The sequence below is a fragment of the Hypomesus nipponensis genome, chromosome 17 (assembly GCF_054491055.1).
Source record: "Hypomesus nipponensis isolate SF chromosome 17, ASM5449105v1, whole genome shotgun sequence".
In the NCBI taxonomy this organism is placed as follows: domain Eukaryota; kingdom Metazoa; phylum Chordata; class Actinopteri; order Osmeriformes; family Osmeridae; genus Hypomesus; species Hypomesus nipponensis.
Window position 1 is genome coordinate 13,517,037 of NC_140377.1, and position 25,464 is coordinate 13,542,500.

The 25,464-nt window shown below is 41.6% G+C and overlaps 1 protein-coding gene across 3 annotated transcripts in view; it reads left to right on the plus strand.

The window, feature by feature from the left end:
* The first annotated feature begins 18,208 nt into the window (after positions 1–18,208).
* The window catches only part of LOC146253633 (kelch-like protein 24), a 19,922-nt gene continuing 12,666 nt past the window's right edge, over positions 18,209–25,464 (plus strand). The window contains exons 1-9 of one of the 3 annotated variants that reach the window (XM_084677735.1): positions 18,209–18,355; positions 18,894–19,230; positions 19,403–19,537; positions 19,623–19,814; positions 20,150–20,293; positions 20,995–21,181; positions 22,031–22,177; positions 22,806–22,934; positions 23,716–23,892. In XM_084677735.1, the coding sequence (XP_084533861.1) occupies positions 18,952–19,230; positions 19,403–19,537; positions 19,623–19,814; positions 20,150–20,293; positions 20,995–21,181; positions 22,031–22,177; positions 22,806–22,934; positions 23,716–23,892 (1,390 nt within the window). In that variant the 5' untranslated portion in view covers positions 18,209–18,355; positions 18,894–18,951. The remainder of the gene's footprint in view (positions 18,356–18,893; positions 19,231–19,402; positions 19,538–19,622; positions 19,815–20,149; positions 20,294–20,994; positions 21,182–22,030; positions 22,178–22,805; positions 22,935–23,715; positions 23,893–25,464) is intronic. The other 2 variants (XM_084677736.1, XM_084677737.1) reach the window with 2 other exon arrangements.

A 25,464-nucleotide genomic window follows, 5' to 3' on the forward strand; every position in this document is an offset into this window, starting at 1 on the left:
TATATGGTTATTTTTTTATTTTTTATTTTTTCGAAACAACCAAAAACAAGCCGTAATACTTAAATGTGTGTTTGAGTTACTAAAATGACAAAACGATATTACGGCCCTATTTTGCGTTTGTCAACACGGGTTGCAAAATAGAAAAACCAATGGCCACAAGGTACACGGACCGTTAATCCGTGTATCATTCGTTCTTTCATTATTCAATTGATAAACCAAAAACCAAAAAATATTAGTTTTTCCGCAATTGAGAAACGAAAAATGAAAAACGATTGTTTTTCTTGTTATTCAATTGAGAAACCAAACTCGAAAAAACAAATCGAAAAGCGGGGCACTGACCGAAAATGATTTTGAAATTTAGTTTTTGGTGACCTGGAAGTTGTGACCCAAATGACTTCTTGTTTAAGGCCGTGGTGACAGAACCTGTTTAAGGAGAGCCTTGCCACTCCCTATTAAGCCCCATTGTACCGAATTTGGCTGCAGTTCCACCAGAGTTCCACTGGGGGTGATCGCAAGCGAATGCATGTTGAATGAGAATCTATGGAGCTAAACGGCTACATTTGTCTCTTTCGCCTGATTGTCGTTGAGAAATCTCCGATTTGATTGTAGTTTTTGCACGTTCAACATGGATTATAGGTCGAAAGTTGAATGAACGAGTACTTTTGTCCTTTTGATTTCTTACAGGGTGAGTCGTTGTTGCCCATAACACGCTAGCATTCTGTTAATGAATGCTGATTGGTTAGTGAAGGACTGATACGACCAGAGCTCTCGCTTGATGGCATCCGAAGTGGAATCAGAATGTCAGAGCATTAGCAACATTAGCAACAACATTAGCAAGCCAAAACTCTTTCTAGCATGTGTATTGACAGGGAGAGCCTAACCTGTCAACTGTGTTGTCGATGCCCTGAGAGAAAAAAGTAAATGGCCAGAGCTTGCCGTAAACCAGTAGCTCTTGGTCGTATGACATTTCAAAATGTTTTTAGAACAGAAAGGCAACTTTAAAACAGTCTAACAGCCAGCAGTGTGTATTTTTTTTGCCTTCCCTTTCGAATTCAGAATTCAAATTACTAGACAAAAAATTATATCCTGAGAAAAGTGGATTTTGAGGGGTACCGCTCCATAGACCTCCATTCATTCTGCACTCGCTCGTTAGCGCCCTCACATGGAATTTCAACCAGTTCAGAACCCGGAAGTTTCCCGAGAGTGGCAGTTCTCTCTATATTAGACATTCTCTGGTGGTGAGCACAGAACCTTCTAACACTCACTTCAGAGCATCGATGGATTCCCATCTGCTGCAGAGTTTTGGAAATCTCATTATGCGTCTTCCAAGTTAGAAATAAATCCATAATTATATAAAAGTAGCGTTCCAGTGCGGCCATGGTGTCGGCACCGTACCACTGTTACTCACAGTGGCTCTGAGCGCAGCGCTGGGTTTATAGGCAAAAATAGATAGGCTAACCTGGAAGGTCCTGCCGATTATTTTGGTTGTCATCAGGGTTCTAAATTAACCTTTTTGATCACCAGCCAATCAGTAAGGTAAAATCAATATGGTAACAATCAGAATTTCCACTAACCACATTTTTTCGGTGAAAATAAGATAAATTATGAGTGCCACTGAATGCATTTGATCATTTTATTAACATTGTTGGCATGAAAAACACAAGTACAATACATACAACAAAATATACACTGAAAGTTTGGGATCTCTATCTACATTCTTCCTTGTGTTTTCTGGTGGACGCTCCGTTCGTTTCCATGGTTTCACTGGTTACACTGCAAACTGCGCGCAGCCAACGGGCGTATGAGTAACAACTTCCGGGTCACCAAAAACATTTCAAAATCATTTTCGGTCAATGCCCCGTTTTTCGATTTGGTTTTTTGATTTTGGTTTTTCTCAATTGAATAACAAGAAAAACAATCGTTTCTCGTTTTTGGTTTCTCAATTGAATAACGGAAAAACAAAAACATTTTGGTTTTTGGTTTATCAATTGAAAAATGAAAGAACGAATGATACACGGATTGTGTAAATCCGTGTACAGATTGTGTAAATCCGTGTACCCTTCGTTCTTTCATTTTTCCGTTTAAAACCAAATCAGAAAAAACGAAAAACAAACTTTTGGTTTTTCTGTTTTAAAACCAGAACGTAAAAACAGGGAAAAAGAACAACAGAAATCACTAGTTCTGTAGTGGTTTTTGTGTTTTATAACCAAAACTGAAAAACAGGAAAATTAAGTTTTTGATTGTTTCATTATTGTTATATTTTGATCGTGGATATCTGGTGGAAATGTGGAGGTGAAGGCGCATCTAGAGCACAGTTCAAGATGGCTGCAAGGCTTCATTGTTTTTCGGGGGATTTCCTGCATGTACAGGCACAAGTAAAACTCCTTTCCATTGTCGACCCTCACCTGGTCCCACATCCCATTGTTGACAACTGCATATCTGGAACGAATGTATATGTTAATATAACATGTCCAGTTGGTGCTACAGTCATACACAAATCCATTAAATGCATTAAACTCAATGATAAACAATGCATAGACCAGACATACTGAAGATGCATTTAATTAGCAAAACACAATTTCAAATTCACAAATTCAGTGCTTGATAGGGAGCGCTAAAAAGCATGTTTTAAATGGAGCGTTGATACTAAGTATGTCTGGCTTGGTAGCTGGCCAATGCCTAAAGGGGTGCCTTAAGCCCAATTTATACTTAGGTCGCAGACACTTTTGAAAAGGTCGCCGACAGAAAAGGCATCACGGTCGACACTTTTAACCGTTGCTTGAAAGTGTTGCCTGCCAAGAGAAATTTCTACTGGCGCTGATGTCATCACATAGTGTCGCGCAAGTGTGATTGGCTAGATAGACGGCACGCGTCGTTGACTTTATTGTTTTTAATTTTCAGAGAACGCTTAACAGCTGTTTATGATGGAAGGAATAGAGGAGAGATTGGCGGAGCAAGTTAGAACATATCCACACCTTTATAATGCCTCTCAAAATTAGCTACAGCCATTTTCTCCGATCGATCACCTAGGGTAAAGCATAAACAATGTAACCATAGCTACGAATGTAACAGTAAAATGATTCCTTTTACGTCACGCGAACCTTGAGCACAGGCAACTGTTTCCCGAAGTATAAATGCAGCAGCCTGAGCGACACTTTTTTTTTCCGTCGGTGACCATTTCAAAAGTGTCTGCGACATAAGTATAAACTAGGCTTAATTGTGGAGAGGGGTACTGTGTGTAAGTGATGTCCGCAGACACCTCCTGTGGATAAAGGGTAATGTGAGTTTAGATATAGTGACATGGAGGAGAATTCCATTTCCAATTCTCTCCATTCAGGAGAGAGAAGTGAACAAACTGTTCAAGAGACAGAACCCCTGCAAAGCAGCTGGGCCGGACTCTGTCTCTCCAGCCACCCTCAAGAACTGCGCTGACCAGCTGTCTCCGGTGTTTACCTACATCTTCAACACTTCCCTGGAGACATGCCATGTGCCAGCCTGTCTCAAGTCCTCCACCATCATCCCTGTGCCCAAAAAGCCCAGGCCAACTGGACATAATGACTACAGACCCGTCGCCCTGACCTCTGTGGTAATAAAGTCTTTTGAGCGCCTGGTGCTGGCACACGTTAAATCCATCACAGACCCTCTACTGGACCCCCTGCAGTTTGCCTACAGAGCCAACAGGTCTGTGGACGATGCAGTTAATATGGCCCTCCACTTCACTCTACAGCACCTGGACTCCCCAGCATCCTACGCCAGGATCCTGTTTGTGGACTTCAGCTCTGCCTTTAATACCATCATCCCCACTGCTTCAGGACAAGCTCTCCCAGCTGAACATGCCTGATTCCACCTGCAGGTGGATCACAGACTTCCTGTCTGACAAGAAGCAGTGCGTTAAGCTGGGAACACAAGTCTCTGATTCCCGGTCCATCAGCACTGGATCTCCCCAGGGCTGCGTCCTTTCTCTTCTGCTCTTCTCCCTGTACACCAACAGCTACACCTCCAGTCATCCGTCCGTGAAACTCCTGAAGTTTGCGGACGACACCACCCTCATTGGGCTCATCTCTGGTGGAGACGAGTCTGATTATAGGTGGGAAGCAGACAACCTGGTGACCTGGTGCAGCCAGGACAACCTAGAGCTCAATGCTCTCAAGACAGTGGAGATGGTTGTGAACTTCAGGAAGAACACCGCCCCACTCACCCCCATCAACCTGTGTGACTCCCCAGCACATTGCAATTTGCACTATTGTATCATCTGTTTTTTTAGGTTAGATTGTAAATTATGACTACTTATATTTTATTGTATTCCCCTTAGTATTAGCTAGACCCCCCTTAGTATTAGCTAGACTTTGCTCCTTTTGTATAGTTAGTCCACATATTTAAGTTTCAATATTCCTATATGTTTAATGTATGCATCTCCCTGCCAAAGTAAATTCCTTGTTTGTGCAAACATTCATGGCGAATAAAATCCCTTCTGATTCTGATTCAGTCACTGAATGGCTGGATGTTTCAGTCACTCCACTTTGGCCCATATCATCACCCATGCATATGTCAGGGTTGTAGCCCTCTGCAATTCGTGTTTTGAGACTTGTTTTACAAATTTCGGACATGACTGGTGTGCCAGCTTCATCATTTCCCTGACTCGCTAAGGGCTACAACTGCAATGGATTGGATGAGGTGTCTTGCGTCTTCAATTGAGTGACATTGCAAAGCTGTGCAAATGCCCTCACATAGAAGTCTTTACTCGGCGTCACTTTTTTTGTAGACATTACCATCGAGTGTAGCCTGGCTGCCAGCCCAACTTTGCCCCGCCCACAAAAAAATGTGGTCGGGAAATTGGGTCTGGAGGGTCTCGTATTGGGAACAACTATATAAAACCAGGATCTGGGCGGACCAATGAAATTGCCAGGGCGGGCTTTATACGATGATGGACAGATGATCAACAGTAACGTTATCAACAACGTCACAAAAGAGCCTTTGGGTTGAATTTGTTTTCAACAAACAACATATTACGTTGCTCTGATTGGTTGTAGGTCTATCCAATTGAGCGAAGAGGCATTTGTTTTACGAGTTCGGTTGAAACACGCCCCGTAGTCAAAGCCCAACGGAGAGTTTTCAGACTCACATTCTGACTAGAATTATGAGTATGACAACTTCAGGCTAGAATTTGATATCAGTTTGGTTTATTTTTAAAATATGTTACGGGATGAGTATTTTAAAATATTTGCTAACAAGGTTTTTGCTTGTTTGAGTACATTCTACATGAGATTCAGAAATTCCGAGGAAAGGTGGGGGATAAAAGAGTCCCGTTACGTTGAAGTTTTACAAAGGTGATCCCAGAGGGTAATTCTGCATAATTATGTGAGCAAAAATACTGAGAGATGTGTTCGTTGGAAGAATTCGAAGTTTGGTGGTTAACAAATGCGTGATCAACATTCGTTGTAATTCCTAGCCAAACAGGGAGGTTTTTGAAGCCTTTCCGACCAGAACTTGTATTTATGAGCGGCATATCTGTGATGTGTGAAGGTATTCAATAAGAATGCAGAAATTAAACCCCTGGTTTATAAATTTGTTCTAATACCTACAACAACAAAAATTGTCATAGAGCATAATTAAGTGAATAGAAGGTAAACGCCAACCATCTGTGTTGTTCAAAGAAAAAAAGTTGAGTTTTTGCTTTGTTCCAGAGCGCGCTGTTTGTTTGATTCGAGTTTGAAGCGGGCGCTGATGGAAACATTGTGATAGATTTGAGTTATTCAAGATTAAGAGTAATTGAGAAAGTAACAAGAGTGTTGCATTAAATCATAATACAAACTATAAAAATATTCCTATTAAATATTTTCATTTAGGGCAGGGGTGCAACTACCCAGTGTCAGAGGGGTATGCAGCAACAATTTTGGCGCCCCCCCATCCCCCCCCCCCAAAAAAAATAAGTGTGCCGGACATCATCATGTATAGACTTTAAATAATAAAGGTTTATTTTAAAGTATATCAGCCACTGTAGGCCTACCATAATTATAAATAATGATATATGTACATATAGCATAGGGATATTCAGGGCTTGAAAAATTGTGGCAACCATATTGTGACAAGTGGTAACCTAATCATCACCCCTGGCAACCACATTATTGCAGCCCACTTTTTTAATGTACTTTATTTTCATTACAAATAAATCATCATTGATGGCATTCGAGCATATGCTTTGCGGATGTTTAAATTTGCGTTCTGATTTGTTTACTACGTCCCCACTGTCAGACAAAGGCTAATTGTTATATTTCCCACGTGCAGGGTTTTGATACAGAAATGCATTTTTCATTCGCAATGGCAAGATTAGCTTAGCCTATAACAAAACATGTTAAATTATTTCGATTTGGCATTAGAACTAATCAGACTTCATCTGTCATGCCAACTTTACCGAAATAACTTAACCGAACTACTTTAGTTCACGTTAGCAAACACTAGCTAGTCTGAAAACAGTCTGTTAACATGAATATTTGCACGTCTCCAAGTTTGGTAGAAAATCTGTGCATAATTGCACACTGTGCATGATTGATGTAAACCAGAGTTATTACATTAGTTAAGTTTTCCAGATTCGTGTCATTTATTGTATATGCTACCTTATATTTTCCTGTTTTCAGCTCAGAAACCTCGGTTTTGCATATTCTAAACTAGCCTTAAATCCAAATTTGGCTGCTACATTCCGTAGTTTGCGTGTTAGCAAACGCCAGCTAGTTAACATGAATATTTGCAAGCCTCCAAGGTCCGTGTACCTTGTGGCCATTGGTTTTTCGAGTTTGCAACCCGTGTTGACTAAACTAACATAAAACTTCCTTCCTGTGATATATGATTTCATCCAGTTCAGCACACTATCATCAAGTTCAAGTCTTTTATTTGTCAGGTACACAGAACAACACAAGGTCAGACTGGGCACTGAAATTTTTAAGATAAGACAACGCAAGCACCTGGCCATAACATAACATATAAGTACACAGAACATAATTTACATCTATGCTGAGCTTAAATAAGTGAAACTTATACAGAATATACAGATAGCAATAAATAATTGACTATACTAACCCTAATACTAAAACTTCCTTAATTACAGATAGTCGTAAAAACTCCTTCACAAAGGTGTTAAGCAAAAGGTCTCTAGATCTTGCACCCCATCTTAGTCCTTGTCAAACAGCAACTCCTTAAAACAAACAAACCCCCAACATCTTCTAGTCTGAACAAATGCTCACCCTTCCCCCAGGGTGATAAGACAGCCTAGAAACTAGTTTGGGGGGCCCTGTTATCTGCTGACAAAGACTACTAAGCATCTGTATTATTCAGTATAAATCATCACATTATTAATTTCTCCGACATTTCCCTCCTGATTATACTGAAACATACAGGTGATAAATGTGTTATTCCAAAACCACGCCTACACACAGTCAATAAAATCAAATACATAAATTCAAAATAATTAATATTTAAAATACAAATGTGTAATATTCAATAAGACTATACAGCTTTATAATCCAGTAGTGTGAATGCTTGGGCATGACGGGGAAATCCATGGTTTGGGATAAAAACCCGTTGTCACTCAACAGTGATAATTTGACGTCTGTTGCATTCACCGGCAGACCTGGACTTAATCTCAGATCTCATTCACCACCAAAATCAAATAGAAACAAAGATTGCAACAAAATCAATACAGAAATGATCAGGATATAAGAACATGCCTACTTGTTGTCAACATGGTCATCTCTAAAACCATCAAACATTCAGTAGACTGTCAGTCAGGTTTTTCTTTCTAGGACAGTGTAAACCAGGCCATGATTGTGCTCTTCCTCTCCAGGTTAGGTGATAAGCAGTTCTTTCCAGGTCAGGGAGTCATAAAGCTCAGTTAACCAAACAAAAACCTGTTTAACCCTTCACCCCAGATTCTGTCTCCAGATGTATTCCCCTGGTCAAACTTATCTCCATTTTATAGATGGCAAAAGAAGCTCCCCTCCCCTGAAGGTGATCTCCTACAGAGCAGTTAGGACCTAAGATCAACAGACATTTCTCTCCAGCCTGCTGCTAACTCTTTTACAACTTCTGCATGATAAGACACATCACATCGGCACAAATCCTGAAATCTCATTACATGTTGTCAGTTTCTCTTCAAATTAATATCAACTTTCTGAACTACAAATAGGTTTCTCAAAAACAAAACATTAAGCTTTAATGCAACTCCCAAATAATACTTCATCAAGTCACTTAAACGAAACAGCATTGTTATCACCTCTTCCGACAGTCTATAACTGTTCTCAAAACATTCAAACTTGCCCTGCCCTGGATCATAACAAATCAACTGGAACATCTTTACGTAACTGGTAGAACGTATCATGATAGGAGTGTTTGTACCTACATTTTATTCCACAGAAAGGTTTCTAACCTATCTCAAGATGAAAACTTCATTTCTGAATCTATTTAACATTTGCATTGTTATCAATGAAAAAGGTAAATCTTTACTTCCATAGTCATAGCACCATTCAGAATTGTTCATACGTTTTTCAACATGCAAAACGGAATGTCATCCCCAAGACAATTCCCCTTGTTTCTCAAAGTCCAATTTGTTGAAACGGATGCCATGATTATGTACATGGTGATTGTGTAATCTTCTCATAGAAAATGTAGTCTAGTTGATTAAAACGGCAACCTCAACACACTATACTATAAGCACAGCATGGAGTTTTCCTTATTTGACATCATCAAAGTGCACGCTTGACTCACGGGTACCATGCCATCATCTCTGAAACTATCCAGGAATGACCCCGTTCACGTTGGGTCATTTTCCAGGACTTAACGTGTCAAATCGGTCACCACAATCCAGACTCCTTAGGTCAGGGACCTCTCACTGGATTGAGACAGCATCTCTCTCCTGTCTGCAAATTTGAGAAGAAGTAGACTACACAGTAATTAAAATTACATTCTCACAGAGGTCAGTTGAAAGCAACTGACACACCGTTGGTCCATCTTTTCAACATTTTGTTAGCTCAATAAAGTTCATGCATATCTTGTTCTCTTATGTCATTACTTATGTCTAGAAATCAGTTTGTTTGTTCCCTTTTAGACAAAATCAACTGTTAGTCTCATTTCTTTCACTCCAAAAACCTGTTCTTTCTTTAAAACCTGTTAAGTTTAAGACCTATATCTCTGTATCTCTGTTTAACCAAATCACACCTCTTTTTGTCAAAGATATGTTCAAAACCATTGTCATTATCCCAAACCAGAATTTTATCTGTATGCTTCTCAAATGAAAATATAGACCACATAATGTTCCCAATGTAGCTATTAACAAACAATTTTTTCAACTATATTTTCAGATAGGTAGAACTTCATAACTTGCTTTGGCTGCAGTCCAAAACAAGCTAACTAGCTGAAACCATCATGACCACAATTTCCATCCATCCATCCATCATCTGCCGCTTGTCCGGGGATCGGGTCGCGGGGGCAGCGACCTAAGCAGGGAGGCCCAGACTTCCCTCTCCCCGGCCACTTCCACCAGCTCTTCCTGGGGGACCCCGAGGCGTTCCCAGGCCAGCCGAGAGACATAGTCCCTCCAGCGTGTCCTGGGTCTTCCCCGGGGCCTCTTCCCAGTGGGACGTGCCCGGAACACCTCACCAGGGAGGCTTTCAGGAGGCATCCTAATCAGATGCCCGTGCCACTTCAACTGGCTCCTCTCGACGCAGAGGAGCAGCGGATCTACTCTGAGCCACTCCCGGATGACCGAGCTTCTCACCCTATCTCTAAGGGAGAGCCCGGACACCCTGCGGAGAAAGCTCATTTCGGCCGCTTGTATTCGCGATCTCGTTCTTTCGGTCACTACCCATAGTTCTTGACCATAGGTGAGGGTAGGAACGTAGATCGACTGGTAAATAGAGAGCCTCGCCTTTCGACTCAGCTTCTTCTTCACCACGACGGACCGATGCAGAGCCCGCATCACTGCGGACGCCGCACCGATCCGCCTGTCGACCTTGCGCTCTATTCTTCCCTCACTCGTGAACAAGACCCCGAGATACTTGAACTCCTCCGCTTGGTTCAGGATCTCCTCCCCGACCCGGAGATGGCACTCCACCCTTTTCCGGTCAATTACCATGGCCTCAGATTTGAAGGTGCTGATTCGCATCCCAGCCACTTCACATTCGGTTGCGAACCGCTCCTGTGAGAGCTGAAGGTCGCGGCCCGATGAAGCCAACAGGACCACATCATCTGCAAAAAGCAGCGACCCGATCCTGAGGTCACCAAACCGGACCCCCTCAACACCCTGGCTGTGTGCAGAAATTCTGTCCATATAGGTAATGAACAGAATCGGTGACATAGGGCAGCCCTGGCAGAGTCCAACCCTCACCGGAAACAAGTTCGACTTACTACCGGCAATGCGGACCAAACTCTGGCACCGGTCGTACAGGGACCGGACAGCCCCGATCAGGGAATCCGGTACCCCGTACTCTCGGAGCACCCCCCACATGAGCCCCCTTTGGCACTTGTTTAGTTTTTTCACAATGTATGCTTCATGTTTTGGCTGCTTGCAATGTTTGGGACTACCTCGTTGTTATGATCAGTGACCTATACTCTTTTGTAAAGCGCTCTCTTGGAAGTCGCTTTGGATAAAAGTGTCTGCTAAATGCATAAATGTAAATTCTGTTTCATTTCAACTGTCACATATGGGTTATTTGTTGGTAAAATATTAAACTGTTAGTGCGAAAGGGTATACACTGTCTGATTTGATATGTACATTTGATGTTTGATAAGTGGACTGTATGTGATTGTTGTTGTTTCTGAATTCATATTCAACCAAAATCCCTTGAAAGATAACTAACAAGAGAGCAATAAATGTTGTTATGATTTAAGTCTCGTTAAATGGTTGTAAAGTGTTTTAGTTCATATAAACTGTATTTGTCACTAGTTAAGGAACTTAAGACTTTAAGAATAGGTCAGATCAGAAACACTGGTTAAGTAATTCTTCAGTGGAGGCACCGCGCTAATTAACATAAAATTATTAACTGGTTGTTAGTCTACTAATCTCTGAATTCTCTATCTCTACTTGATAAACAGATTTGACTTGTCGAATCATCCGTTAGCTGGCAACCCAGGATTCTGTTTATGTTATACGAGTGTGACTCTGGTGTGTCAGAAAACCACTAGAAAGGGGTTACACAAGATTCAAAACACGATGCCTCAAAAAAAATTCTCTTGAACTGCAGTTGCTCCTGGTTTCACCGTACCTCAAATGGGAGGACAGACCGGAGGAAGGCCGGTTTACCAATTCGCCTAAGAGCAGTTGCAGATGTTGTTGTCCTAACTTCTTTGCTAAACAGATTGCGGAGATCTTAAGTGTCTCAAGGAGAACAGTGAAGCGAAGGTTAAGGTATGTGTCAATTGAAGGACTAGTTCAGGAGAGATCTACCCAAGGGCGAAATAGTCAATCAAACATTGGGGGGAGAGCTGTGGGACTTTCTGTGTTGGGCTTATTACCCCATCTTACCCATAGACATTCACTCACCATGGCCGGATTTCCCAGATTTGTTAAGAAGCTCTTAATGCTAAGATCTTCTTAGGAATGTTCTAAGAGCGCTGTCTCTGTCTGGGAAACCTGGCCAATGTCAGTTAAGAGCTATTAATGTCAGTCTGGTGTCCTGTACCTTAAAAAATGTTAAATGAACTACTACTCTGTTAATAATGTCTACCATCTCCAGAAACATTAATTTTTTTTCTTTCCAAAGAAATAACGGACGTCAGCTACTGAAGTCTCGTTCATTTTTGTCCTTGGCCACTATACTGCGAAACGCAACAGCAACGCAATTCCATAGGGATGAAAATGATGAAGAAAAAAATAACAAATGGCAGGAGTCTAAAATAACTTACTAGATAGCCCAATTCAGAGAACAGGAACGCAGCCCAAAACGCTGTCAAAGCTTTGGTACGTTTGACTAGCCTGTCACTGCATGACTGCTATCCCAGTTTACTGTAAAGCCAGGCTACATGCTAGCTTGTATAGGTTGTTGTTGGCTAGCTTGTCAAAAGTCCCATACAAGTTGTAGAGTGTTGCAATCGAAATTTGCACTAATTCTACTATTCTCTCAAAATTCTAGTGTAAATCACCTGGGCCTTATCTCAGGGATTATGTTAGCCAAATACTGGATATTTACCATCCATAAATACTTGCCAAATGTCTGTCTGATGTTGTGCTGCTAACTCACTCATTGATGAATAAGCTATAGGGAAAACATGACATGAATTTTAGGAGAAATAGGTTTTGTTAATGTATAGTGTAAGGCAAGTCAAATGGATTTGGGAAATGGACTGACCGGGATTTGATATTTTCGGAGCTGGAAAGAAAGACGTAGGCTAGCAGTCATTGATATTGCCCGCATAATCATACAGTATGAACAAATATTGGGGGGGGACAAATTGCCCTTCTTTAAATATTGGGGGGGACGTGTCCCCCTGTCCCCCCATATAATTATGCCCTTGATGTCACCCCTTCTCACTGAGCCATACACAATTTAGTTTTTCTTTACAAAGCACATGAAACACTGCAGAATTACCCGTTCATACATTTCATAAAGACATTGATATACTGTGATAGAACTCTTTCATATCCCATATCTTTGGAGAAAAAAACTGTCATGCGCATGTCCCACATATCTGCCGTGTCACTGTTCTTTAAACACATTGTTTTGTTTAGAGTTACTACTACTACTAGGGATGAATGTTTTTTTTTTTTTCTAATATGTATACATTGTCTTCCCTTGACAGTATACATTTATCTTTTAAAGGTCGCTACACAGACCAGATGATGCACTTGATCTGAAGGTGCTGCTATTCGGAATATGTCCCACAGGCTTCGGAGGAGAACATATCGAGTGGCCGGGTCAAATTCGCTGTGGCATCTTGATGGCAACCACAAGCTCATAAAGTAAGTGGCTTGTTTTACTGTGATTCGTTAATTTGCCCGAACTGTGTCCATAGCCAATGACAAGCTGATTATTTTGTTGAAGTTTTGAATTGAAAATAAGATTTTCTTCTGGACAACAATTTCTATCCAAGGACCAGCAGGCTTCTGAATGAACATTTACATGGACATTTCTCCCTAGTCACTTTACATTGATGCATTTCTCACTAGTCACTAGGCACACTGTCACTTTTAGCTACTTGTTGCACTATCAGCAATATTGCACTAACTGTACCCCACTTGTCTTAGGTTAGTATAGGTCTAAGGTTAGTATAGGTCATTATCTGTATTAGAGGTTAATATTGTATATTATTTTGTAAATTTGGAAGGTTTATAATTGGGTGTGCTTTGCCTTTGGCAAGGGCACAACCATTGTTATCTCACATATATATTTATTATAATTTTTTATTTTCCCCCCTAAGGCTCAGTCAATATTTGGACTACATAGACAACGGCTGTGTCAAAATGTTCTCGATTGAGTTACTTGTATTGGGATTTACCATCCGTTGCACAGTTTAGGAGGTTACAACGTTTTTATGGCGAAAAGTGCCTTTAATCGACAAAGGGTACTCTGTGCTATCTACGTCACCACGTCAACACACGTTAGCAACGACGCATGGATACAACGTGATAGAGAAATTCTGGCATGCAAGTTTGAGTTTGGATTATGAGTGAAAAATACCACCCCCAAAAATTTCCAACCATTGGACTTTGTTGAGAAAGCAATTTCGAGTGGAACTGCAATCTCGGATTTTTGGGTTAGGTTGTGAAAGTCTTTGTAATTTGAGCGAGTGCGGGTCGCCCGTGAGACCGCATAGTCTTTTAGACGGCAGCTAGGCTAGAAAGCGTCCTAGTAGTATTTTTTTATTTTTTTTATGACTATTGTGAAGACAGCCAGGTGGTGAGATTTTAATGTAGGTTGCTGTAAAAACTTTGATTTGTTTGCTACGTGAGAGCCCCGTCCGGCTCCATTGACGACAGTGTTGTCGATCTGCGTCTGATGAGTATTTTCTTTATTTTGTACCAGGGTCAATTCTACATCAAAATGGAGAGCAGTGTTTTAAATATATGGCAATTGTGAAGCCAGCGGGTCAGCATATTTTTGTGATTTGTGTACAACTTGGAATTTGAGTGAGACGGCGTCTTGTTTTTACGTTAGCCGTCGACTCGGCTCGCCCACTGGCAGTGTGTAGTAGTAGGCTACAGACAGTACTGTCTTCAATGCCACAGCTATGGCTAAACTTTATTATGTCAAAAGAAACATTATAATTTCCGGCGCTTTCAAACAATCGGTAAAGTGTGACTAGCAACAGCAGCCAGTTTGCCTCTAGCAAACTTCTTTTGAAATACCCATGTCCCCTAAATTAATGTCAAACGTATTTGCGTTTTGGGGGCATATTTTCAGTTAACAGACGGTACTGTTTGAATCGCATTTCCTCTGAAATATATATTCCATCTGAAATACTGCCAGTGACAATTTTGTTACAGTAGCTTGTTCCAAAGGGGGTTCGCTTGTTTAAAAAGCGGTCCGTTTTTTGTCAAGGGTGTTCTTAATGAATTATGCAATATGAGTAGGCTAAATGCGTGAAAATATTACTATAAGGGAAAACGGACCTACCTGCAACCGACGCAAGCAAGCACACCATATAATTTCCCCAGAAATTGTACCCTCTCTAGTTTATTATCATTTTACTTTTAGCTTATCATAGATGTAATCTAAGTACTTATTATGTTATGCCAGGTTGCTTTGCATTGTCTTGTCCCAAAAATGTCACTGCCCAGTCTGACTTTGTGGTGTTCTGTGTACCTTACAATAAGACTTGAAATGGATGTCTACCACTCCTTGTTTACATATCTATATAGAAAATGAAGGAATCCTTATTGCCAACAACGAAAGGCATCTTTGGGCTCTTCACTTTGTTTACCTGCCTTGTATAAAATGTTACCTTGGATTGTTTTTGCAATCAATGGAATCACCACCTACTGAGGACCAGATACATGTCACCATATCAGATTTTTGTGCAAGGTTGTCTGACATAAGAGTTGCAACATCACACTGTTATTCAAGGTATATTTGGAGCAGCCAGTTCCAGGGACGGCTGACCAGGGAGCGGGTGCACTTGCCTTTGACTGGCTATAAAGAGTTGTGGTTCCCCTAAACCAATTTCAACCAAGTACAGTGAACACACATCATTTAACTGTTGTAATCACATCGTCAATAGGCCTTGGAATGAGTAAGCAGTCTCAATCATGTCAATGTAATAAAGATGAGCAGACTAAATACAATTTTGTGTGTGTTTAATGTTATTGCAATATGTAACTATGAAAATAGGATACATGTAGGACAAACAATATTCAGTCTTACCAACGGATCACATACACAACAAATTCGAAGATGAGTATCACGCCTTTGAATTCCATACATTTAAACAGAAAAAGACATGTGTTCATGTAAAATAAAATTAATTTACGACTACATTTAGCCCTCCCCAAACTGATCCGCAGAACCTACTCTAACCTATTCCAAGCTACAGTGGGGGCACCGAGTTACAAAGTAACAGATTACAGTAACGATATTACTATTATAGGTAACGAAGTAAAATAACGCATTACGCTCGAAATATTGGTAACTACACTACTTTACTAGACCTCAGGAACGCGCTTTCTTGCGTTACCCAAGCCATTTTTGCCAGTCCGAAAAGTTCTCTTTTAGTAGCGCTTGCATGCTTGACTGTGTGCTTGCTTGTCTGGGCACCGTTGCCACAGAGACCGATTTGAGTGACGTAGCTGCTGGTGCGTAGACATTAGGCGCGTTCGATGAGATGGGTATGGCTGCAGCCTGCAGCCTCCCGTCTCATGCCTCACGTCTCATGCCCAAGCTGTCCAACGGTAAATTCAGAGAAATTCAATTATTTTACGGATGGAGTTAAAGGTAAGTTCGTGAGCACGTTTGGTGCAATAAATTGAAAAACTTTAAATTGATTTTTTTTAATCAATGTATTATTTGCTGATTTCTAGATGTTTTTGTTCTGTCCCTGATGTTAGAGTATATTTGATGAAACCTGTGATGACCTTCATTTAAAACTGCATCAACGTTTTATGTTGACATTTGTAAGCAAATATTAGCCAACGTTACCTAGAGCAATTTATGGTTGCAGACATTGATGGTTTCTTTTTGTGATTTTCCTTAAGGTACACATCAGTGTCTTTAAAAAAAAGAACACACCGCAGGTGACAAAATGCACGGTGTGCTGTACCGACCATCATTGTCCCCCAACCGTCGTGGTTGTGCTTAACCTTAAAGGTCACATGAAATGCTGTTTTTTGATGCTTTTATATAGGCCTTAGTGGTTCCCTCATACTGTATCTGAAGTATCTTTCCCGAAATTCAGCCTTGGTGCATAGTTACAGCCACTACGAGCAGTCCCTCAATGAGCTTTCCTCAAAATGTGCTGTTTCTGTGTCTGTAGCTTTAAATGCTAATGAGGAGGAGAGGGGCAGCAACATGCGCTAATGTTTACAACGGATGTATCGCAAATAATGGCTTGTAGCCCCTGTTGCTGTAAGATGCCTCGAATTTAGCCATTCTCATCTGATCACCCTGGTTTGCAGAGGTGCACACTCATAGTCATTTCTACGTCCCTAGGAGGAGATTTTGAAACAGAACAATTGAGCCTTCATTTTGTCAAAGGCGGAGAAGAACACCCAGGGCTTGGTTTACACCTATCTAAAATTCTAGCCACTGGGGGGACCAAAGGCAGGCTAGGGGAACTCATATTAATGTTAAATAACCTCCTAAAATGAAGTTTTCATGTCATGTGACCTTTGTCCTCGACCTCTGCTACGACTCCTGGCCTTAAACTAATCCTAACCTCAACCGTCGTTGTGACGCCTAAACTCAACCGAGCCTCCCAGGCTGCAGCCGTAGAATGGATTTTAGTTTGTAGTCTAGCTAAAAAAAAACACGTACACCAAAGTAGGAAGGATAAATAGCGGACCAGACAAGCTTCTATTTTGAAAAGTAGAGGCATGAGACGGGAGGGCATGAGACGGGAGGGCATGAGGCGGGAGGCTGCAGGCTGCAGCCATACACTCTTGCATTCGACATGGGCTGACTTCATGCAGCGCCGCAGCCGGCGGGAGGCGGCTGCCTTGAATCTGAGAATGCCATTGGCTGCTACAAGTCAGCCGGGCTGCAGGCGGCTGCAGACGACGCCTGCGCTGCATGAAGTCGAACGCACCAACCCAGTATCACATGATACTATGTTGGCGCAGATGGCTCTGGGTGTTCATGATGTCACTGCCAATTTATATTAGCCTATTTCTTAACCTTAATTCAATTAAGATTGGTTGAGTGTGGACAGGTTTTCTCTCCTGCAATGATCATTATCTGGTTTCCCCTCAGAAACAAATGAAGTGGTAGCACCCAATTTTAAACGTGTACAGACGTTAAAAACGGCCGGGTACAAACATTAAAAATTGACGTCTGTACACGTAAATATGTAATGTCTGTACACGAACGACAATTTACACGTTTTGGCACAGTTGGCGTTCGATAGCCTCACTGCGCCACTGAGCACTTTTCATAGAAATGAATGGGGACGCCATCTTTGAAGAAAAATCTAGCTGTGTCTATCATGGGGGTATCTAGCTCTAGCTGGAGCCTCCCCAAAAGTTTCATTAGCCCCTTCAAAAAAAATATTATTATATTGCAAAAATATATATATATTTTTTTCTTCATATTTTAAATCTAAATTTGTTCATTTATCTTCCTAAAACCCACTAGAGGACACAATTTAACAGGATATTCTCACAAAAAAAAATCTGGGGGAACATGCCCCCAGACCCCCCTAGTTTTGCTGGGTCACAGGAAAAATTATAGTTTTTATATAGGGGCTTAGCCCCCCCCCCAAAAGTTGGAACCTAGATTCGCCCCTGGTGTCTTAATATATAAGTCTATGGATTTTCTTCCATTATGATACAAGCTAGCCTACATCACTTCCTCTTCTTCTTCTTGTTATAATTGCATGTCGAGCCGTAACCTACATTCACTACTGCAGGAAAATATTGATGATCGTGTTCCGGTCCATGGGTATGTAAGATAAAGCGATGGTCCTAGAACTGCAGTCCTGAAACTGCAGCTCTCCGGCTCTGCAGGTTCATACTACTCAACTACCGTAAGGCATCAAAGAACAAGCATGTTTTGCCAAAACACCAGGTGGCGGTAAACGCTTTTCAAGTGTGCATGAACTGCTACATACTCACAAGGCAGAAGAAGGAATGGCGACTGGTCACGACTCTTGACCAACATTTTTTGTTTGTTTGGTAGAAGCTGAATTTGGACTGTACATTTTCTTCAACAATGTTGAACAGGTATTGTAGTGGATTACCAAGATGGCATCATACTAACATACATGTAATTTTATGTATACAACTGGTTAACATTTAATGTTGAAACGTTAGCTAACAAGTATAGCTAGAGGCTACCATCAATAGCTAGAAAGCCAGTCGCCTCAAGTACCGTCCTTTACTGTAAGACTGCACTAGTACGGGACAGTGCAGCCCTAGTCGGCCATCCCCAAAGACTTAATCAGTAATACGGACTCTGATTGATGATAATACTTCCTTTGCTATTCAGCTATTTACTTGGTTTACATATTTTCTTATGCTTGTTTATATGGCACAAACAGTTCTATTCGATAATCTTGGACACACGTCCGTGGTCGCTTTAAGTCGAAACCACTGAACTGGTCTTTGCATTTGACATTCAGTGTTGTTTTATTCTGCCCTGTAAAATGTTTCTAGTGTACGCTATCAAGTTAGAAATTAATAGGCATCTGGAATATACATTATCCAGAACAGTGAGTTTGTCATGCACAAATCATTCAAGTTTTTTTTTCTTTGCCCAAAGGTAGACAACATAACGACGGAACACGTGATTCTCACATCTAGTCTTATTTAAAGTGAGAATGGCTGAAATCATTGCAGTGAACATGATCTCGCCCTCTTCTCCTCCTGCCACCGCCACCCTGCCTCCCTCACCAGTCCTGGAGGACTCTAGCCTGCCTTTGGCCTCTCTGGACAGTGAGGACTATGTGTTTGTGGAAGCCAGACACCCTAACAAGGTCCTTGAAGGCCTGAACAGTCTGCGACTCAACAATGCCTTCTGTGACGTGACTCTGTGTTGTGGGGGACAGGAGTTCCCCTGCCATCGCATTGTACTAGCATCTTTCAGCTCCTACTTTCAGGTACACAACAACCACTATCGGTCTTGTATACTGGTCTTGTTTTCAATGGACTTACAACATTTTTTAAGTTTGCAGACACTTTTATTCTAAGTAACATACATATATCCCACTGAATGGGTTCTTAAAACAAGACTATTCTAATCTCTGTAAATGTCTATTGTTTTATCATCAGGCCATGTTCTCCACTGACCTCATGGAGTCCAGGCAGGAGAGGGTGGCCATCAATGGGGTGGAGCCTCAGATGATTGGCATGCTGGTGAGCTATGCCTACACAGCGGAGGTGGTCATCTCCAAGGCCAATGTACAGGTGCATCCCCCCCACCTTTCCAGTTTGCCGTTACATTAGGCCTATAGTTACCACATCCGCCTAAAATCTCACTCGTCCTGCACAGGCCCTGCTAGCGGCAGCAAACTTGCTGGATGTGATGGCTGTGCGAGAAGCCTGCTGCCGTTTCATGGAGCGTCAGATGGATGAGATGAACTGTGTGGGGATCCACTGCTTTGCCGAGGCTCACTCCTGTATGGAGCTGGAGAAACGCAGCATGGACTTCATCCTCCAGCACTTCTGTACTGTCTGTCAGCAGGTGAGAGAGGGAATACAGATGGATGGAGAGGAGTGACGGATGGATGATGGGATGGAAAGAATGTAGGGGCGAGAAGGGATGAGTTTATTTGTTGAAATGTGGAGGAAATGTATGGATGAGCAAAAGGAAGGGATGAAATTAACGAGGAACTTTTAAAAGGAAGCGAGTATTTTATTGTTGTAATTCCTCAACCTTTTCGGTGTGGTTGGATCCTAGCCACTGTCAATGTTTGTGTACGGTAACTTTTGCCATTTACACCCAGTCAGCTTAGTAGCATTAAGGAAGGAGTAAAGTAAAGGAATGGGCCCACATCCTCACTGCATTTTCCATTGTAGGAGGAGTTCCTGTCTCTGTGTGTAGACAAACTGACAGAGATCATCGCCAGCGACCATCTCAATGTACTCCAAGAGGAGGCTGTGTTTGAGGCGACCATGTTGTGGCTGGACAAGTGTGCCACCCGAAGGCAGAGCTTTGAGAAGGTTTGAGTATTTGAATGACCTGTGTCTTCTATGGTACAGTGGAAAGACTTATTGAGTTCTGTTTAATGCCACCTGTCTGCCAGCTTGTGTTGCGTATGGACTGTGTCTGTGTGTGCGTCTTTAAGCTTGTGTGAGACTGTATGAGGTACACCCCAGCTGTTATTGAGGAGAACACAAGTGTAGAGGATTGCAGCACCATTGTTTATTTTAGCAGCCATGGGCTCTGAATAGTATCACATTCCTTAGGCTGCAACAAAAGGATTTGAAGATTCAAGTCAATAAAGAGGTTGATACTTTTACCAAGGCACCTTTCATGTTACATATGAAGGTGTAAGACATGAGGGTACAAGAGAGCTGAAGGTCAGGCAAACATGACACAATTGGGGGTACGGGGATTGGGTATAGGGCGAGGGTAGAGCGTTTGACAACAGATGAAATGTCTGCTTAATTAATAGATTACAATTGGGATGGGCTGGCTTTAAGTGCGTGTGGGATTTACTGGTAAAATATATATTGCAAGGATGTAGATTCAAATTAAAATGCAAAAATATTAGTCATAATTTTGTTATAATTAGTAATTTCTTAATTTAATGAAAACTATTTTGAGTCACTAAGCCACCTATACTAGAAACAAAGTTAATCACACTCAGATGTTTTGCAGTGTACTTGAATCTTCAGTATTTCCCCGTTTATCTGTGTAGGTCCTGGAGCACATCCGCCTGCCTCTGATTAGCCCTTACTACCTCCATGATGTGGTTGAGTCCCTGGAGGTGGTGAGGGAGTCGCAGCACTGTCAGAGGCTCATCTCTGAGGCCAAGGACTACCTCCTGCTGCAGGACCGCAGAGGAGAGCTGTACTGCCCGAGGGCACGCCCGCGCAGGTCTACAGGTAACACACACTACGGTCACCTAAATAAATGCGCAATCCAGCTCTGAAAACGGCCAAATGCAATCTTCCAATCCAATCTTCTATTGTCCTCACTTTGAACCCCTAAATCCATATGGCTCAAGATCAGTCCCTCTTTCCCTTGTAGTCGAAAAAATAGTCTAAGTTTTTTACCGATATCAAAAAGTAAAACAGCACGGAAACGGCAGCAAAGTTTGATGCAAAGTGTTTATTCGAATCTAACACAAAGGATTGATTCCAACAAACGCAAGTAGACCCCGGAGTCTGACTCCAACTTTTCTCCGGACATTTGCTTATATATTTTTCCTCCATTATTTTATGCTATTTTATCATTGGTACATTATATGTGGTCACAGATTCATGTATGCATTTTCATACTCGGTTGGTCCATTGTCACAGAATTTGCATAGTCTGGACTTTCCCTAACTTTCTCCCATCCAGTGCCCACGAGGGGCTTTGCAGCCCAGCTGCACGGTCATACAGAGTTTAAGGACATAAATATGTCCTTTGATGTCTGGCGCTTGTAGTTCTCAATATCTGGGCCTTGTAGTCTTTCATGGGAGAGGCCTACACACACTTCTCTCTGTTGCTCTCAAACTCTATCTATCTGGTCTTCCACATTTGGCCTCTATGTCTTCTATGTTTTAGTGGTAATACTAATCAGTCAACAGCTTTGCATCTGGTTTTCAATAATATAGCATATAAAAGTAAAAAGGTGATTAAGAGGTTCATTCTCAATCTTATAATCTGTAATCATTTCAACTTCATAATTACAGCAGTGTGATGTTTTTTCCACTACACCCTGTCTTTCTCTTATTGTCACGGTGACAGGGACAGCTGAGGTGATTGTGACGGTGGGCGGGGAGGACGACAAGGTGGTGCTGCGTAGCGTGGAGAGCTTTGACCCCCTCACCGGCCAGTGGAAGAGCCTGGCCTGTCTGCCCTTTGCTGTCAGCAAGCATGGCCTTGTGGTGTCAGGTGAGGAGGAAATGGCTCACAATACTTCATTTGATTACAGGCAATTCAATTATAAATGTAGGGCTCAATATTAACTTTTTTACTTGGTGCTCCCAACAAAGCAGAAAATTTAAGAGCACCCACAAAATATTAGGACTGCATTTATTTTTTAAATGTTATAGATCTTTTTTGCACACTAGTTGGCTCCGTCAGGTCAAATGGAACGTTTGCGGAGATACAAGCAATGCAATTGGGACCAAAATCAAAATATGAGTGAGTTAGAGTGAGTTAGCTCCCTGTCACTTGACAACGGAGTGCAGTGATAAGGAGTGATAATATTAACCAATCTAAAATTGGCATTAAATTGAAGAACGTCAAGATAAGGTTGTGTAACGTTGGATAGAATGGTGGACCAGTCACTGGATCAGCTCACAGCAGGCTCATACTGTGCAGTAGGCAGATTAGCAAATAAATTAAAACAGCACCATCATGATTATTTACGGATACAATTTCGGGACCATATGCGACCAAAATAGTTGCATTTTCAATGTACATGAACAAGTCCATTGATATTTTCCCTCTGCTGTGGCGTTATTCCGTTGGGTCGTATATAGATATATCTATATATGTATATCTCTCTCCTCCTCAGGCTCAACTCTGTACCTGGCTGGAGGAGAGTTCCCTGATGGGTCAGCCAGCAGGGAGATGTGGCGGTACGACCCCAGCTTTGACTCCTGGCTGGAGATGGCACCCATGAACGTAGCTCGTTCTGAGTTGGGTAAGAATGTTTAGTTGGCTGGAATTTCTTTACTTAATTAATTGCAAGAAACCAACCTAATATAGTATTATCATTCAGGGCTTGAAATTAACTTTTTAATTGGGTGGCACTGGTGCTCCCAACCCCCCAAAAATTAGGAGCACACACCAAATATTGAGGAGCATCACAACTGCAATGTTAGATTTATTTTACGTACTGGTTAGCTCCTTGTCATGGGACAACGGACCGCAGTGACTAACTGTAGTGAGTAACTGACGGCTATGAGGGATTCACAACAATCAAAATCAGCATTAAAGTTTAGAACGTAAAGATTAAGTTTAATTGGTTATAATAGAGGGAATAGAACGGTTGGCTGGTAATTATCAGCTCGCAGCAGGCACATACTGTGTAGTAGGCTAATTAGCGAGCATTTAGTAAATAAATTAAAACTGGTACCATAACGGTTATTTGCACTCGCTCAAATGCTGCCAAATATATTTTGAGGTCGCACAATTTCAGGATCATATGCAACCAGAATGGTCGCAATTTCAAGCCCCACCCTTAATCAAATCAAATCGTGATCATTTGCATACAGTACAAATTTTAAATTGATATTTTTCCTCACCACAAAAATCGGCTGCAGTTGGTGTTTCCATGCACTGAATGCTTATTCAATTATGCCTATTTGTCAGAGTATGGGTTTACACTTACAACCTAGTAGGCCACCAATCTGTGGATGTGGATTATATGTGGATGTGGATCCATGTGGAGGCATTTCAGTTAAGGTGAGGCTTACCCCCAGGTCTGGTGACGCTGGATGGGTATGTGTTTGCTGTGGGAGGCTGGGAGGGCCGCTCTCGTCTGGACTCTGTAGAGTGCTACAACCCCCACACCAACACCTGGCAGTTCATGGAGTCAGTCAAGATGGCCGTCACCAGCCCTGCAGTGGTGGCCCTAGATGGCTTGCTCTATGTTACAGGTACAGAGTGGAGTGACCTCCTCATAACATTGTGTTGTATATTGTAGGGGCTGTCCCCACTTGGTCGACTAGTCGATTTTCTGGTCAATATGCTCTTGGTCGACTAAGATTTTTTTAGTCAAGCTGCCATATGGCAGTGTGAGATCTGATTCCCGCTTGTGTCATCATTGCTGAATTAACGAAATGTTCAACAGATATTGTAGATTATATTATTTAAAACAAATAAACCAACTCTAAAAATATATAGTTTAAAAGAAAAGGTGTTACTGTTTTCCCTTTTGTTAATCTGCACTTTGTTTTGGTTTGGTATTTTGCACACGGCACAAGCACAATTGGCTGCAGAACTACAAACTCTGCCATAGCCTACTTTGTTGTAGCCTGATGTTGTCATACTGATAATTCTAGTCAGAATATGAGTCTGAAAACTCTCCGTTGGGCTGTGACTACGGGACGTGTTTCAACCGAACTCGTAAAACAAATGCCTCTTTGCTCAATTGGATAGACCTACAACCAATCAGAGCAACTTAATATGTTGTTTGTTGAAAACGAATTCAACCCAAGGGCTCTTTCGTGACGTTGTTGATTACGTTACTGTTGATCATCTGTCCATCATCGTATAAAGCCCGCCCTGGCAATTTCATTGGTCCGTCCCGATCCTGGTTTTATGTAGTTGTTCCCAATACGAGACCCTCCAGACCCAACTTAGCGACAATTTTTTTGTGGGCGGGGAGAAGTTGGGCTGGCAGCCAGGCTAACTTCGTTGGTGTTTTTAGTCAAAATGGCAAATAAATCTGTGGTATGGCAGCATTTCATTAAAGTACATTTACAAAGTACCGGGTGACTCGAAAAACGTTGAATGCAAACTCTGCCAACAATGGTTTATTTTTTCATAGTTCAACGTCAAATATGATGTAGCCTACCACCTGAAAAACGAAAGTTGGTCGAGCCCTATTTCGCTCATGCTAACGCGCTGGGTTGAAAAATTAATATGCCTATTATAAGAATCACATCCAAATCGAATGACATTATCTTCTCCGGCCAAGACAGCAAAATCTTTCTGTTGCAACGTTCCCCACTCAGCTTCTACGTAAGTTCACATGCTGCAAGTTTTCAGGCAGTGATAAGCGCGCTCTGATGATTTGCATGTTAAATAAACAATATTTTTAATTTGTAGTACATTGTAAGAGATACTAAATACCATCGGCATTCGGTTACAACAGGACTGGTGATACGAGTCTTATTAGTGGTAAGCTATTAGCGGCTGAATCTGCAATATCCAGCAGCCATTGAGTCAGATCGCGAAAATGTTTGTACGTTTTATTTATTTACTTATTTTTTAAAGCGTTTCAAAGTTCAATTACTCGATTTTCTGATGTTTTAGTCGAGTCTTGGTCGACCAAAGAAAATCTTAGTCGGGGACAGCCCTAGTATATTGGCTTAAAGTGTAATAGTTCTGCATGCACTATTCCACATGGAGAAAACTTAAAGGAGACATGAAATGCTGTTTTTGGATGCTTTTACATAGGCCTTAGTGGTCCCCTAATACTGTATCTTTCCCGAAATTCAGCCTTG